This window comes from Cavia porcellus, unplaced genomic scaffold, assembly GCF_034190915.1.
Source record: "Cavia porcellus strain 051 isolate PalLab524CR breed Dunkin Hartley unplaced genomic scaffold, mCavPor4.1 scaffold_27, whole genome shotgun sequence".
NCBI lineage: Eukaryota > Metazoa > Chordata > Mammalia > Rodentia > Caviidae > Cavia > Cavia porcellus.
The window spans coordinates 33,215,508-33,231,606 of NW_026947510.1; the positions used below are offsets into that span (position 1 = coordinate 33,215,508).

At 43.2% G+C, this 16,099-nt stretch overlaps 1 protein-coding gene across 1 annotated transcript; it reads right to left on the bottom strand.

Moving 5' to 3' along the window:
• Positions 1-12,484: 12,484 nt before the first annotated feature.
• Positions 12,485-15,471, bottom strand: LOC100730461 (growth/differentiation factor 3-like). The gene is made up of 2 exons (XM_063238156.1): positions 15,152-15,471; positions 12,485-13,359 (listed from the first exon to the last, which is right to left on the bottom strand). Exons 1-2 carry the CDS (start codon positions 15,417-15,419, stop codon positions 12,548-12,550), a joined length of 1,080 nt encoding a protein of 359 aa, XP_063094226.1. The 5' UTR covers positions 15,420-15,471; the 3' UTR covers positions 12,485-12,547.
• Between the last annotated feature and the right edge of the window lie 628 nt (positions 15,472-16,099).

Here is a 16,099-nt window from a genome sequence, read left to right on the forward strand (position 1 = left end):
AAAAAGGAAAAAGACCAAAACAAAAACAAAAACAAAAAAAAAAACAAGTGCTGCTGAACATAAAGATCAGATAAACATAAACACAATTATAGTGGGGATGTCAACACCCATGATTATAAACAAAAACTAGACAGAAAATCAACAAAGGAATATCTAAGATGAACAAATCCTCCAAAGAAATGAACTTAATAACTATCTACAGAGCTTTCCACCCAATAACAGAATACAAATTCTTCTCAGCAGCACAAAGACTATATATTCACCAGTAAAGCTAGCTTAAGCAAATGTAAAAGAATTGAAATTATACCATGCATATTATCAGATCATAGTGTAATAGTGTTAGAAGCCAATGATAAAAGTAAGAACATAGAAATTATGCAGATGCATGGAATCTAAACAAAATATTCTTAAATAAACAAGAGGTTACAGAAAAAAAAATCAAGAAAAAGTAACGCAGTTTTTAGAACTAAACCATAACACCAGCATAACCTACCGAAACTTATGGGACACAATGAAAACCCTCCCAAGACAAGTTTATAGACGTGAATGCCCACATTGCAAAAGCAGAGCAAGACCAAATAAACAACCTAATGATGAACATCAGGGTCCTAGAAAAATAATAAGAATTCAAACCCACAGCTAATACAAAGAAGGAAATTATAAAGATGAGAACAGAAATTGATAAAACTGAAACTAAAATACACACACAAAGAGTGAATGAATTAAAGAGTTCATCCTTAGAATAAACAGAACAGAAAATCCATTGCCAACCCAAACAAAAAAATACCAACCAGGTACAGTGGTGCACACCTGTAAACCCATCACCCAGGGCGCCTGATGCAGGAGGAACACTTCAAGGCCAAGGCTACAAATTGAGTTCAGGTCACCCTGAAATACTGACACTGTTTTGAGTGTTTTGAGACAGTGTTTCAAAATAAATGAATTACAAATGAAACAGGAGAAAACAAAAAAGAAACTGTCAAAAATCAAAAAAATTATTACCAACTATTTCATAATTCTGTACACCAATGAATTGGAGAATTCAGAAGAAATGGGTGATTCATGTATATATATACATGAATCATCCAACTTGATGAAGATTTTTAAATGAATAATACAATAATAAGCAATGAAATTGAAGTAGTCATTAAAAAAAAACACCCTACCATCTGGGCATGGCAGCACACACTTGTAATCCCCTCACTTAAGGGGCTGGGGCACAAGGATTGCTGTGAGTCTGAGGCCAGCCCAGGGTTCAAAACAGTGAGTTCAAGACCAGCCTGCACTGCATAGTGAGATCCTAGCTCCAAAAACAGAAAACAAAAACAAAAGTCCTATGGAGGGCTGGGGATTTAGCTTAGTGGCTTAAGTACATGCAAGTGCAAGGTTGTGAGTTCCACCCGCTGTACAAAAAAAAAAAAAAATCAGTCAGTGAAGAAAAATCCTATGAACTAGAAAATCTCAAGTTCAGATGGGTTCAGTGCTTGAGTTCAACAAAAACTTCAGGGAGATTCTAACACCAATACTTCTCAACCTTTTTAATGAAATTGAAAGGCAAGTAGAATTCCTGAATTCATACCTGAAGCTTCTACTATCCAGATTCCAAAACCAGACAAAGATTCAGCAAAAAATAGAACTGCAGACCAGTCTCTTTAATGAATAGAGATGTAGAAATCCTCAAGATAGTGACAACAGAAGACAGTGAATGATTCACCAAAAAGATTATACATCACGACCAAGTAGATTTTTTCCCCAGAGATGCAGGATGGCTTAACATTTTCAAATCAATAAATGTAATACATCTCATAAAAAGAAGCAAGGACAAAAATCTCATGATCATCTCAATAGACATTCGAAATCCCTTTGACACAATGCAACATCTTTTCTGGATAAAAAGCCTAAAAAGCATAAGTATATAAGGGCCGTACCCCAAACTGATAAACATCATTTATGACAAACCAACAGCCAACATTATATTAAATGGGGAAAAGAGAAACTTCTGTGAAGATGCTGGAGTGATGAGCATCAGAGAAAGCGCCTCTCTGAAATTTGGTGTCCAAACACTGGAATACAGTAATGCGATGAAGAGAAAAATGACGGAAATGGGTCCCTGGGACCCAACCAGGATCTGAGGTGAGAATTGAAGCCCATGAGGAGAATGGAGAGAGAGACTTCAGTGAAGAAGAAGGAGGTGGCGAGCAGCACTTTCTCCCTGAGCCCTGACTCACCGTGGGGGAGGGCTGGCTCAAACCTGCAGATGCCCGAGAGGGGTCCGTGGAGACCTGTACCAGTGGAACAAAGCAGTGGATGCATCTGACTGCATTGGGTGGGGAGTTATTCAGGCGCAGCTGTCCCTCAGGAAAGGGTGATTGGCCAGTGACCATGATGGAGAGGAGCCAACTGAGCTTAAACTCAGAGTAGCTTCAGGCTGGCTCCATCTAGTGGCTCCCAGTGTCGGGGTGAGAAAGAACTGAGTTCCACTCAGGAGAAGGTTAAGACGCCCAGTTCAAGCAGGCAGGGAGCAAAGTTTAAGACAGCAGGCACACAGCGTTGCACCCTGAACAAATCAGGCTCCAGCCTCACAACCAGAAACTGGCCTGAACGTCTGTGGACCTAAAGGTTCGGGTTGCTAGGATTATGCCCTCTCCTGCTGTACAGTTACGGGGGCTGCTTTGATGGGATTAATCAGATCGGATCTGGACTCTTTCTGCCCATGTTGTCTGCCAGTGACAGCAGAGATACATCTTGAAGGGGACTGTTTTTTCTTATTTGCTTCTTTTTTTCTCTCATTTTTGTTTTGTTTCATTTTGTTCTTGTCTTTATATGGGTGTGAATATTCTTTCTAGGTTTTCTGTTGTTCTGTTCTTGCTTTTGTTCCTTCCTTCTCTAATCCCCTCCTGTCTTTGTCACCAGTATCCCAAACTTCGTGTAATCTTCTGTCACCCTCCAGACTGACTTCTAATCTTTTCTCCTTCTATTTCTCCATTTACCCCTTTTAAATTTTTACCCCTGAGGGCAAAATTGCCACTGAGGTCGTACTTACTGTGTACAAGTTTCTGCTTTGTTTTACATTTTCTTCTATAACCACAAATCTGGCTCATATGGTTCAAGGTGACAAGTTAATAGTTACCTCAGTTTGCCATTTTCTAGACTATTTGATGCTTCTGTCATTGTTGACTGCACCATTTTAGCTAGAACATAATTGTTCTAACCAGTTGATCTTCCTAGTATACCAAGACTGAGATTGCCTAAGAGTCACAGAAAATAATGCAGGTCAGTGAAAAGCAGCCAGAGCCTGGGCCAAGTAAGCAGCAGCTCATCTCCAATAAATTGAAAAGACAGGATCTTGCTGTACAGACTCAAAACCCAAAAGACAGTTACATCTGGAAGACATTTCTGAGAAGTTGGTATGTCCTAAAGGTTCTAATTATCAGCAATAAGACTACTTGCCAGAGGCAATTTATAAGCATCAGCCTAGGAATTAAACAAAACACTTAAGACACAACCCAGATTCCCACCTCCTGAAAGGCAAATGGAGCAATGAGGTAGAACGGTTCAAAAGTCATCAATCCAGACTTACTGAAGTGATGATAGTGGAAGTCATGAAACAGATGAACAAGGTTCTAGAAAAACAATCAAATCAGAGGTAATTCCTCAGATAACTGCAGAGATGGTGACCATGATGGAAGACTCCAGAGCAGATACAGATAAAAAATAGATGAGCTTAGGAAAATAATGTAAACAATTAATGCCCAACATAGGAAAGAAATAGAATCCCTGAAACAGATTTAAACAGATATCTAGGAAATTTAAAATTCCATCAAAAGTATACGCAGCAGAATAAGCCAACATGAGGACTCAGATATAGAGAACAGGTGAGTAGTTAGCCATCATGAAAAGGAAGACTTGAAAATAGGAAGGGACCATGAGAAATCAATCCAATAGCTGCTAGATGATGCAAAGAAGAACAACATAAAATAGACTGGAGTCAATGAAAAAGCAGGAGACAGCGCAAGTGACACAAAAAAAGAACCTGTTGAGAGAAATAATGGCAGAAAACTTCTGTGGCAAAGAAAAAGAATTTGACAGAGAGATTAGTGAGGCATATGAACTCCAGTTAGCCACAATCCAAAAACATCTACACTAAGACATAAGTAGATTCCAGAAACTCAACACATGAACAAAATAGTAAAAGCTGTTAGAGAAAAGAAACCAATCACCTACAAAGGAAAGCCCATCAGAATCACAGCTCTCATTACAAACCCTCAAGTCAAGGAGAGCATGGAGTGAAGTATTTTAAACCCTAATAGAAAACAATCTCCAACCCAGATTGATGTATCCCACCAAATGTTCAAGAGTGATGTAGAAACTGATGAAGAAGTAAGATACTGCCATGACAAACAACAGCTAAAGAAATTTATGACCACCAAACCACCATGCTGAATGTTCAGAAAGACATTCTAGAAAGAGCTAACAAGGACTACAATTCCATGAACCCCAACAGAATGAATCCATGAGACAAAGCAAGCAATTAAATAGAGGGAGAAGAAAAGAGAACCAACAACAGAAAAATAACATGACAAGGATAAATCAATACATATCAATTATACCCATCAATGCTGAGTCTCAATTCATCATCAAAGGAAACAGACTGGCAGAACAGATCAAGAAGCAAGATTCAACAGTATGCTACATAAAAGAAACACTTATTTTATTTTATTTTTTGAGACAAGATATTGTTCTGTAGTTCTGGCTGATTTTGAACTCTCTGTACAGTTCAGGCTGGCCTCAAATTCATGGCCAACCTCTAGTCTCAGCCTCCCAAGTTCTAGTATTATAGCTTTGCACAACTATACCTGAACAAGAAACATATTTAACTTGAAAAGAAATTCATAGACTGAAAGTCAAAGGATGGAAAACAACACTCCACACAAGAACCCAGAAAAAGGCAAGGGTAGCTAGTCTATTTGCAGACAAAGTGTATTTCAAGTGATCATTGATTAAGAGAGATAAAGAAGGTTACTACATCCTTGTAAAGGGAACAAGCCAAGAGGAAGAGATAGCACTCATAAATATATATGTATCAAATACCAGTGTGCCCAACTATATAAAAGAAATACTAACACACATTAAAAAATCAAATAAGCTGACTTAGCGGGAGAACATGGTGGGTAGATAACAGCAGCTACGGAGGCTCTCTGAGATAGCCAGCTTAGATTCCAGTAATGGTGCAGTGTGGGGAGTCCTAAGCACAGGGAGATATACCCTGCTGACCCAGGAATGAACTGAGCTGAGAGAAACCAACTGGAAATACAATCCTGGTGCTACAACTGGAACAGCTAAAGTCTCAGTGTTGCCACAGGAACCCATGCCTCTGGAAACCATGGCTTGAATTTCCTGCCACCACTGTGGCATCTGAATTGGCACAGCAGGGATAGAGACATGAAAGCTCTGATAGTGGGAATCAGCAAACCAAATTGAGAGCAGAGCTGGCAGGGAGCCCTGCATTGACCTGAGGTGAGTGAGAGGAATGGGGACCCTTCCATAGACAAGGAGCTCCAACAGAGGACATTGTGGGACCTAGCAGACTAGCCAGAAGAGGAGGCTGCAGTGACTTCACTCACATAATCCCCTCTCAAGTGGGATGAGTGGGGAGTGCTTGACCTGGGAGATGCCGCAACTAAGATCCAGTAGGCTAGCCCAAACCAGGTCCCTGCACCTGGCAGTGCACCCTAATGCAGTGAAGCCTTCAGCAGGTTGACTGACCTGGAGGGGCAGACCCAGCATAAGTTGCCCAGGTCTGTATCTCCCCTAGTATACTGCAGTGGGCGGGGACACCTAGCCGGCATGATTCAAACAAACTGTAACCCACAAAGAAAGAAAGAAACTGGGCCTCCTATATATGCTTGTATGGAAGGAACAAACAGTGTGGGAAGAAGGAGCAAACAGTGTGGGAAGAAGGGTCGTCAGACCCCAGTCCTGAGAACATTGATCCAGGAAAGGTAAATGCAAAGGAGAATGAGGACAGAAAACATGCAATATTAAGCAAGGCAATCAATAGACATAAAGCAATATCTCCAGGACCTCATAGATGAGTTCAAAAGTGAAGTATTTACCCAAGTAAAGCAAGATATAAGTAGAATATTTAAAGAAATGCTAGGCAACTCCCAAGAAAAAACAGATGGTGGAATGGAAGAACAGAAAATAAGGGGAGAATTGTTGGAGAAAATAGAGAAAACATAGAATACATGAAGCAGGTCCAAAGAGATTACCAGGAAACTAAAAACTCTATTGAAAACTGGCATAACAGCTTGAAAGAAACTAAGAATAGATTATCTGAACTGGAGGACAAATTTGTAATGTGGGCGCATGAAAGGAAAAAAACTTCTTAAAAATAACAAGGAAACAAGCAGTAACAATACAAAGACTAGAAGATGATAAGAGGATCTATAACTTAAGAATTAAGAATGTAAAGGAAGAAGCAGGGATACAAACAAATGAACTGCAAAGGCTATTCACAGAAATAATTAAGGAGAACTTCCCTAATATGGGAAAAGGTAAAGATACTCAGATGTATGAGGCATACAGGACCCCAGCCACATACAACCCAAACAGAACTACACCCAGGCATATAATAATCAAATTTCCAGAAATCCAATATAAGAACAAAATATTAAAAGCTGTCAGAGACAAGAAAAAGATCACTTACAAGGGAACACCCATCAGAATTACAGCAGACTTCTCGGCACAAACCATCAAATCACGAAGAGCGTGGGGCAAAATAATTCAAGCTTTGCAAGACAGTAACCTCCAGCCAAGATTGATATATCCTGCACAACTGTCCCTAGAAATTAATGGAGAAACAAGGTGCTTCCAGGATAAAGAGGAACTAGGGGAATTTGCAACCACCAATTCAACTCTACAGAGAATACTGCAGGACATTCTAAAAGAGAAAAATACCAAGATTCCAGAAACAGTGTCAGAGAGGCCACAACGAATGAAGCAGAAAGAGAAATGAAGAAGACAAACTGACAACTAATGACAGAAAAAGAGCTCAACAGAAATGAGGCAGAGAAGGTTGGCTGGTATGAGCAGCTATTTTGGAGAAAACAAGACATCATAATAGCTAGCGCTGATTTAGTATCATCTTGTTTTGAAGTCCCATCAAGCTTTTGTTCTTCTGTCTCCATCGGGCTTAACAGGTTGTATCTTATTGGATATTATTATATGTGATAATATAAACAAAAACTTTTATAGACAAGGAGATAATACAGAAACCATTGTTCATTTTTTGTTAGTTGGTTCTAAATACCCTGTAATACTGTCATTCTCTTGAATAGTTTTACATTGTCTTGATATGTTTGATGCTTCATTGTAGAAAATTATACTCAAAGATTTCAAGGAAAGAGACACTATGGTAACTACTTTTATGTCGGGATATCTTGCGGTGAAACACTATTTTGCCTAAATGGTTATGTTCTGACCTGTGCTGTTTTGTTGTTACGTCCTCTTTTATCGCAATCTCCTTGTTTTATTATTTATTATTTATTTGTATCTTTTTAATTAAGGGAAAAATAAATAAAAAATAGCAGGATATATTATAATAACCCACTTTGATCTCCTATTAACTAGATTTGAACCCGTATATTGCTCTCACCATCTTGTTTTGACTGATTTTCCTGTATTCTGTTTTGCTTGATAGAACCAAGTTTGAGAGTATAGGCAACAACTGTGAAGAGAATAAGATTCACTATGATGCCCATTCTGGTTTGACTATTATCTTCTTTTGAAGTCCTGTAATGTCTCCAATGTTTTGGTTTTATTGGTTTTGTTCTTTACTGTTTTGTTCAATTTTATTATAACTGTTGATATAGGAAATTCTTTTTAAGATAGCAAGAGGAAGTATGGTAACCATTGTTGATCACCTTGTATTCTGTTTTTACATTATGTACTATGTCTGTCCTTTTGATTTGACTGACTCTGTTTTGTTATGTCACATTTGGTTTTATTCTCTTAAAAAAAAAGTAATAAGAACTGTGGGAGTAATAAAACCCAAAATGTGTAATTGTCATTGTACAAAAGAAAGGAAAAGAAAGTGTTCTAAAGGATATAACTGCATGTATATTTAAGTGTATAAGATAGATAACCATATTAATGAGTTTTTGTTGGATCATTGAACAGAACTGTTTGCATCTCACTACTTGAATGTCCACTTTATATGCTTTAATTTTGTAACTTGAACAACTATTTCTAAGAAGACAATATGTAATCTATTAACTAGTGATTTTCTACTCTTTATTTTTTTTGAAATTCTGTGTAATTTTACCCTTTTTCTGTTTTTTTCTCCTTAAATAAAATTTTAAAAAATCAAATAAGCACTAATACAATTGTAATAGGGGACTTCAATACTCCACTGTCACAAATAGATCAACTAAACAAAAATCAACAAAGAAATACCAGAACTGAACCAAATTTTTAAACAAATGGACTTAATAGATGTCTACAGTGTTCTACCCCAGAACATCAGAATACACATTCTTCTCAGCTGCGCTGGGACATTCTCCAGAATAGACCACATACTAGCTGATAGAAGCTACTTAAGTAAATGAAAAGGAATTAAAATTATCCTATGCATACTATCATACCCAAAAAGTTCATATTACAGAAATATGAGCTATTCCAGGGCCCGAAAATTAAAAGATGGGAGGGAAGGGGGCTGGAGGTGAGGAATGTAGCTCAGTCTAAAGGCCCTGTATTCAATCCTCAGTGCTGTACAAAAAAAGAAAAGATGTATGTTTTAGTTACATACAATATTCTTTAGTTGCAATAGCTTTTAATTACCTTTTTCAAATAATTAATCAAGTTAAGTATATTTCCATTTGCTTATTACTTTTATATCTTGTTTTCTAAATTCTATTAAGTATCCCCCTCCCTCACTGTACTGGGAATTTAACACAGGGCCTTTGCACAGAGCTACTCTCACACACACACTCACTTTGTTTTTTTTTTTTTTTTTTACGTTGAGACAGGGTCTCATTTGTAGTTCAGTCTGGCCTTAATTCAACATAGCCCAAGTTGGCCTCAAATTCACAGGGATCCTCCTGCCTCAGCCTCTCAAGCACTGGGATAAGCGGCCTGCCCCAAGGCATGGGGCAGGAATGAAACACTGACACACGCTACACCAGAGGCGAATCCGGAAAGCATCAACACTTGTGAGAGAACCCAGTCCCAAAAGGCCACAGACTGCATAGCTCCACTCTGGAACTGGAGAGTAAACATGGCTGCATGGCTGGCAAAAACAACTTTCTAAACCACTGGATCAAGACTTTCAAACAGTAAATCATATGCATGTGAGTTACAGCTTTAAATTTTCTTTTAGAGACAAAAAAAAGTTAACTGGAATAAGCAAACAAAATTGAAGAGTGGTCCAAGAACAGTCAGATTGTTTTTCTTTTATCTTTTTCCTTTTTATCCGTACCAGGGAACGAACTCATGACTGCCTGCTTACAAGGCAGGTGCTTATGCCACTGAGCTAAATCCCCAGCCCCCTAGTCAGATTGTTTTTCTGAGGCAGAACACAATTCAGGACTCAGAGAAAGGAACAGAACCAGAACTGGGCTGCAGGAGAACAGCGGCTTCATGGTGGGGCAGCTGAGCGGTCGCCCTGCCTCATCTAGGGGCTGGGAAAGATAGAGGACCGGTGGAGGATGTTCTCCAAAGGACCTGAGTCCTGCAAAAGAGTTCTAATGTTCCCAGATTCACGTGTCCTAAACAGACACACAGGGGCTGGGGTGCGGCTCAGGGACCCAGCACTTCTCAGCCTAGGGGAGGCTCTGGGTTCAGTTCTTGCCTGAAAAAGAAAGATGTTCCACATTTTTCTGCTGACTTTTTTTGAATCTTTACCAACATGATGGCTTAAAATGATCTCTGAATTTCTACTTTTTAATCTATTTTTGAGTTACTATTTGCATGCAAAACAGCTATTTTAAGTATGAGGTTTAAAGAGCTTTCTTGGTGTTTGGTTGTGTTTTTGTTATTTTGGGGGGAGGATTTTTTTTTTTTTGAGACAGGGTCTCTCTATGTAGTTCAGGCTGGCCTTGAGCTTACTTTGTAGCCCAAGCTGGTCTCAAATTCACAACAATCCTCCTGCCTCAGCCTCCCAAGTGATAGGATTACAGATGTGAGCCACCATGCCCAGCTGGGGAGGATTTTTTGAGATAGGGACTTGATACGAAGGCTAGGCTGGATTTGAACCCATGATCCTCCTGATTCAACCTCCACACAAGCTGAACTCACTGGTGTGCCACCATGTCTGGCTTTTTTTTGAACATGTGTGTACAGTCATGCTACTATGGCCCCAATCCAGACATGGGTCACCAGCATCATCCCAAGGTTCTCGTGTAACCCTTTGCAGTAAAGCCAGGCCTTGCAGCCAAGCGTTCATCTCCAGCTCCTTTTTGTTACTGCACATGAGCTTTTCTTGTTCTACAATTCTATGGAATTAAAATTAGATGCATTGAGGGTAGCAATGTAGCCACCAAGATTTTTCTCTTAGATTTATATCTCTTAAAAAGGCTTTATAATTAATAACATAATTCCATTTAGAACTTTTGATTCATTGTATATTATTTTCTGTGCATGGTATAAGGTGATAAATTCATCTTATTATTATTAGTTATTTCAGCACTACTTATTGACCAGGTTTTCCTTTCCACCATAAAACTGCTTTGTGAATCTTATTGAAAATTATTTATTCTGGGCTGGGGATTTAGCTCAGCAGCTCAAACACTTGCCTGATAAGTGTAAAGTCATGAGTTTAATGCCTGGTACAAAAAAAGAAAGAAAGAAAGAAATTATTTGTCCACATTTGTCTGGATCTAGGAAGTACTTGTTTTTTGTTGTGCATTTTGATCCTTTATGCCACTACTCATGTAGTTTGTTTTTTTTTTTTTTTCCTCTTGGTATTGGGGATATAACTGGGGGTCTTTACAGTGAGCTACTCCCCCAGCCTTTTCTTTTTTATTTATTTATCTATTTATTTTTGTCTTTTTGAGACAAGGTCTTCCTATGTGCTTCAGGCTGGCTTTTGGCTTACTTTGTAGCCCAGGCTGGTCTCAAATTTGCAACAATCCTCCTACCTCAGCCTCCGGCATTACAGGAGTGTGCCACCACACCGGCCCTCTTGTTATCCAAACTGGGCTCTCACTTTAGCCTCTCAGAGTGCTGGGATTATAGGTGTGGACCCCAAAACTCATGAGAAGAGGTGGGGAGAATCAAAAGCAGGAAGTGCCTCAATCTAACTTTCACAGTAAGTTTTGCGATTGGGTAGCATGAGTCCTTCAGCTTGCGATTTAGCTTTTCAGATTTCCATTGGCTATGCTGTGTGCTTTGTGCATCTATACATTTAGAACCAGCTCGCCCATTCCCCTGGTGCAGCCTCCTAGCCTGGGGATACAGCCGAGCAGCAGATCACTTGCCCGGGGTGGTGATTTACTAGAATGTCCCTCAGAGGTCTCAGGTGTACACCGGCAGGGCTGGGGAGATGACAGGATCATAGGACGCCATCTTCATCCATGGATTAGTCACAATTCCATTTTCCTTTGATAAGGTTTAATACCCAGGGTACTTATACCCAACAAGAGCTATGGATTTCACTATCATGGTTCAGGAGTCTTAGGATAATTATCCTTCAAGGGTCTGAAATCCCATGTCACTCATCACAGAATTACTATTTATTATCTGTAAGGTGAAAGCAGTTTGTAGCTAAGGCAATTATTCTCAAATAAGTGTTCCTAGGATCTGCGTGCATCTTTCTCGAAAAGACAAAATTGTGCTTACCATAAAAGGACAAAAGTAATGACTGAATACTTTCAGTGATAAATTTTCAACCAGAAAGAACTGACCCGATTTTAGTGGGGGTTATCTGTTTATTTTTTGAGTCAGGGTCTCACTGTGTAGCCCAGGCTGGCCTCCAACTCCTGGCGATCCTCTTGCCTCAGCCTCTCAAATGCTGGGATTAGAACTGTGTGCCACAATCATGCCTGATCTTTTTTATTTCAGTTCTATTTTTTGTTTTAGTGCATGCTTGCCATACATAATGGTTACATTCATTGTGGGGACTTGGTACATGTATGTATCTTAATTCTATTTACATCCTTTTCCCTTCTCTCTCCTAATTTTTCTTTGTAACTAACACTGTTTAATATGTAAGTTTACCAGGAAAAACTGTGACTTTAAGTTAATTTAACATCTGTACCTCAGTTTCCTCATCTTTAAAGCTAAATAACAATGCCTATCTCAAAGGACAGGGAAACAAATGCAAAGTCACACACAGAATCATGGCTGCCCATACAAAGGCCACCAGTAAATACCACTTAATCCTTCAGTCCAGAACCAACGGTCCTGTTACGTGCCTGACTAGGACTGCAGGGTGAGTGTATGCGTGATCACAGGCACTGCTGACAACGATGGACTCACGCTCAGATCCAAAAGGTCTCCACTTTATTTGGTCACCCAGGCCCTCTCCAACCGTCCCCATGCCTGCCCCTTAACCACATCCGCACTCGTCGACCACCATGTCCTCGTAGTGACGCAGAATGACGTTGTCACCACTGTCCTGGTAGAGCATGGAGATGGGCGAGAGCTTGGTGGGGACGCACACAGCTGGGGACACCGTGGGGTCCACAATCTGCATCAACGCCTGCATGAAGGCATAGTTAGAGCTGTTCAGGTAGGCAGCCACAGAGAGGGGACACTCGCCCTGACAGTAGTTGGCCATGAATCCCTTGGGCGCTATGATCCACTTGTGCCAGCCCAGGTCCCGGAAACTGATGAACAGCTGGTGGCGATGGCAGAGGCTCCGGCTGGCAGCCTGGGGGGCAGCGGGCACGGCCCGCCGCGGGCGGGCAGGGTGGCGGCACCGCGCAGGATCCAGGGTCGCCACCAGCAGGGTTGCACGCAGGGTCCGCCGCAGCCTGGCGCAGAGGGCCCGGGGGTGACGGTGACGCCCAGGCTCCCCATCCTCCACGACTCGCACGTCCAGCAGCAGCCCCAGGCGGGACCACTGGCGCCGGCCCGCGTCCTGCAGCGCCCCCTGCAGGCGGACGCGGAGGACGCCGTGGGGCCGGGGCACTGACTGCTCCGCCACCGCTCTGCCCCGCCCACGCGGGGGCCCTGCCCGCGGACGAGGCTGCGGAACCAGCGACACCACTAGCTCCAGCGCCGGGTCCAGCTCCTCGTAGGTGCTGGGCCCTAAGTCCAAGCCCAGCTCTGCCGCGGTGGGCTGCTCCCGGTCCGGGATGGCAGAGAGGTTGAAGGAGAGCAGCCGCTGCAGGCAGGAGTCCGAGGGAAGGAGGAAGCCTGCGTGGGAAAGAGAAGACGCAAGTCACCATCTGCGCGCTTCACAGCCGCTCCAGCCTTCCACACACAGCGCCAGAGTGGCGAATTGTCACTTTCTCCAAACCTTACCCCTTCCAAGGCTGAGGCAAGAGGAGAAGGAGTTCAGGTACGTAGCAAAACTGTGTCCCAGCAGCAAACGAAACAGTATGATCGCGGTAGGTCAGTTTATAGAGGCTGACCTTGAACTCACTGTGCAGCCCACGCTCCTGCCTCGACCTCCCAAGTGCTGGGATTACAGAAGTTCACATCATGCCGGCGGGAGTGACAATTCTTACACACTTATGGTGGGATATAAATTTTGGAGATTATTTGTTGGCCACAAATCAAAAGCTTAAATGTCAGCACTCAGGAGACTGATGCAATAAGATGGAGAGTTTCAGAACAGCCTGGGCTACACAATGAGTGAGGCCAGTCTGAGCTACATAGTGAGACTTTGTCTCAAAAGTTTAAATGGACCTGCCCTTTGATCTAACAATCTCCTAAAAAATTATCCTAAATTAACAGGAAAAGTGCGTGCTCTCGCCCAAATATTTTATGTCCACAGCCACCACGGGGCGTCGGTTACATGGAGCTGTGAATGTTCGGCAGAATGATCCGTCAACTTCAGCAGTGTATCAGATCCCACCCGCCAGAGCCTGGAGACCTACAGTATCCATCGGAAGCTTGGACGTCCTTTCTGTCTCCCCCTCCCTATCAACTTTGAGAAGTTCAGATGGCCTGACCTCGACGTACGGGCCAAAGACATTAAGTAACTAAGGGCAGACTTCCTTGTTGGTTTTCGGATTTTCGCGGGCCCGCAGGAGCCTGGCTCACAGCAGGGCTCCAATAATGCTCCTAGGAAAAACATTCAAACCCAACTGCGGAGAGGACGCATAGAAATGCAGATGTTCAACCCTCATCTCAGACTGAATAAGAATTAGATGGGAGATGAGGGAAAGGATGGCTGGAAGGATCTGTAAAGATGACCTAGAGACTTCTGGGCAAATTAAGCTCCAAAAGTTCAACCCTGCTTAACATAAAAAAGACACTAGGGCTCAGAAATAGCCATTGTAGCCAGGCATACTGGCCCGCGTGCCTTTAATCCCAGCACTCTAGAGGCTGAGGCAGGAAGATCCTTGCAAGTTCAAGACCAGTATGGGCTACAAAGTGAGCTCAAGGCCAGCCTGAACTGCAGTGAAATCTTGTCTCAAAATGACAGCCCCCACCCCCACACACACCCCAAAGAAAGACGTGTATATTGTGGATGAAAGAATAAGGGTAATCCCAGCCTTCTAGGAGGCTGAAGCAAAAGGATCACAAGCTTGAGCCTTATCTGCAATTCGGCGACTTAGCGAGACCTTATCTCAAAAAAAAAAAAAAAAAAAAAAAAAAAAAAAAAAACTGAAAAAGGAGCTGATGAAGTAGCTCAGCGCAAAGGTCCTGCGTTCAATCCCCAGTAGCACTGTACTTTGAGAGGCTGTGAATGTAGCTGTATGGTACTGGGGATGGCGCTTGCCCAGAACGCTTTAGGCCCTGGATTCCATCCCTGGCTCTGCAAGAAAAAAGAAAACTCCTTTGTTCACACACTAGCAGTCTGACTTTGAACAGGTCACACGTGACCTCCCGTCTTGGCCTTAATTTCCTGCTTCAAAAGTCGGTAAGAATATGTACCTGGCTTCCTTGGCATGGCGGCTGGGATCCTAGGAGAGAAGGGAAGCGCGATCCCCGCCCGAGCCCGGCTCCCTCTGCCCCGCGCGCCCGCGCCCGCACCCACCTCGGTCCGGCAGCGCTCGCAGCGCGTCCCCGGGCGCGCCCAGCTCGGCCACTGTGCACGGGGCCCGCGCCAGCCCCGCGTCGGCCGCGGCCTCCCGCTCGCGCGCGATCTTCTGCAGCACGCGCGGCACGGGCTGTGGCTGGCGGGGCGGCGGCGCCGCATCCAAGCCTAGAAACCGGAGAAAGTCGCGTTCTCCCAACGCGAGCGCCTGCCCCAAGGCCAGGGTCAGCAGGACGCCGGGAGCCAGCGCGCGCCGGGGAGCATGCATGGCCACGGCGCTGAGCCGGGCGGCGGCCGAGGGAGGAGGTGGCTGCCGATCCCCCACCCCCATCCCCACTCCCACCCGCTCCTCCCAGGCCATTGGGCGGGAAGAAGCAGACACCCCTTCCCGCGTTGGGGCTCGAACCCCGACCCTTCCGCCGACCTGCGTTGCCAGCGCTTTGCTTTGCTTTGCTTTGCGTTGCTTGCTTGCTTGCTTGCTTTTTTTAAACTTTGAGACAGAGTCTTGCTGCATTCCCCAGGCAGGACTCCAATTTGCAATCCTCCTGCTTCGGCCACCCACAGTGCTGGCATTACAGGCATGTGCCCCATGTCTGCTTTGATCTCTTCACTTGCGCTACGCCCCAGGAAAAAAATTAGCAGTGTGTGGACATAAACCTTACAACAACCCGAAGGTTGTCCTTCAGGTTTTGGTTGGTTTGGTTGGTTGGTTTCTGGTCTTTTTGACACAGTTTCACTATGCATTTCAGGCTCGAACTCACTTTGTGGTGCGGGCTGGCCTGGAACTCACAATAATCCTTCTGCCTCAGCCTCCCAGATTCTGGGACGTTAGGCTGGAATCACCACGCCCCGGCTTCTAGATCCGCGTTAAGGGGAGGCTGAGCCTGGTGGCACCCGCCTGACATTCCAGCACTCCTGGAGGCTGAAGAGGATTGTTATAAGTTCAAA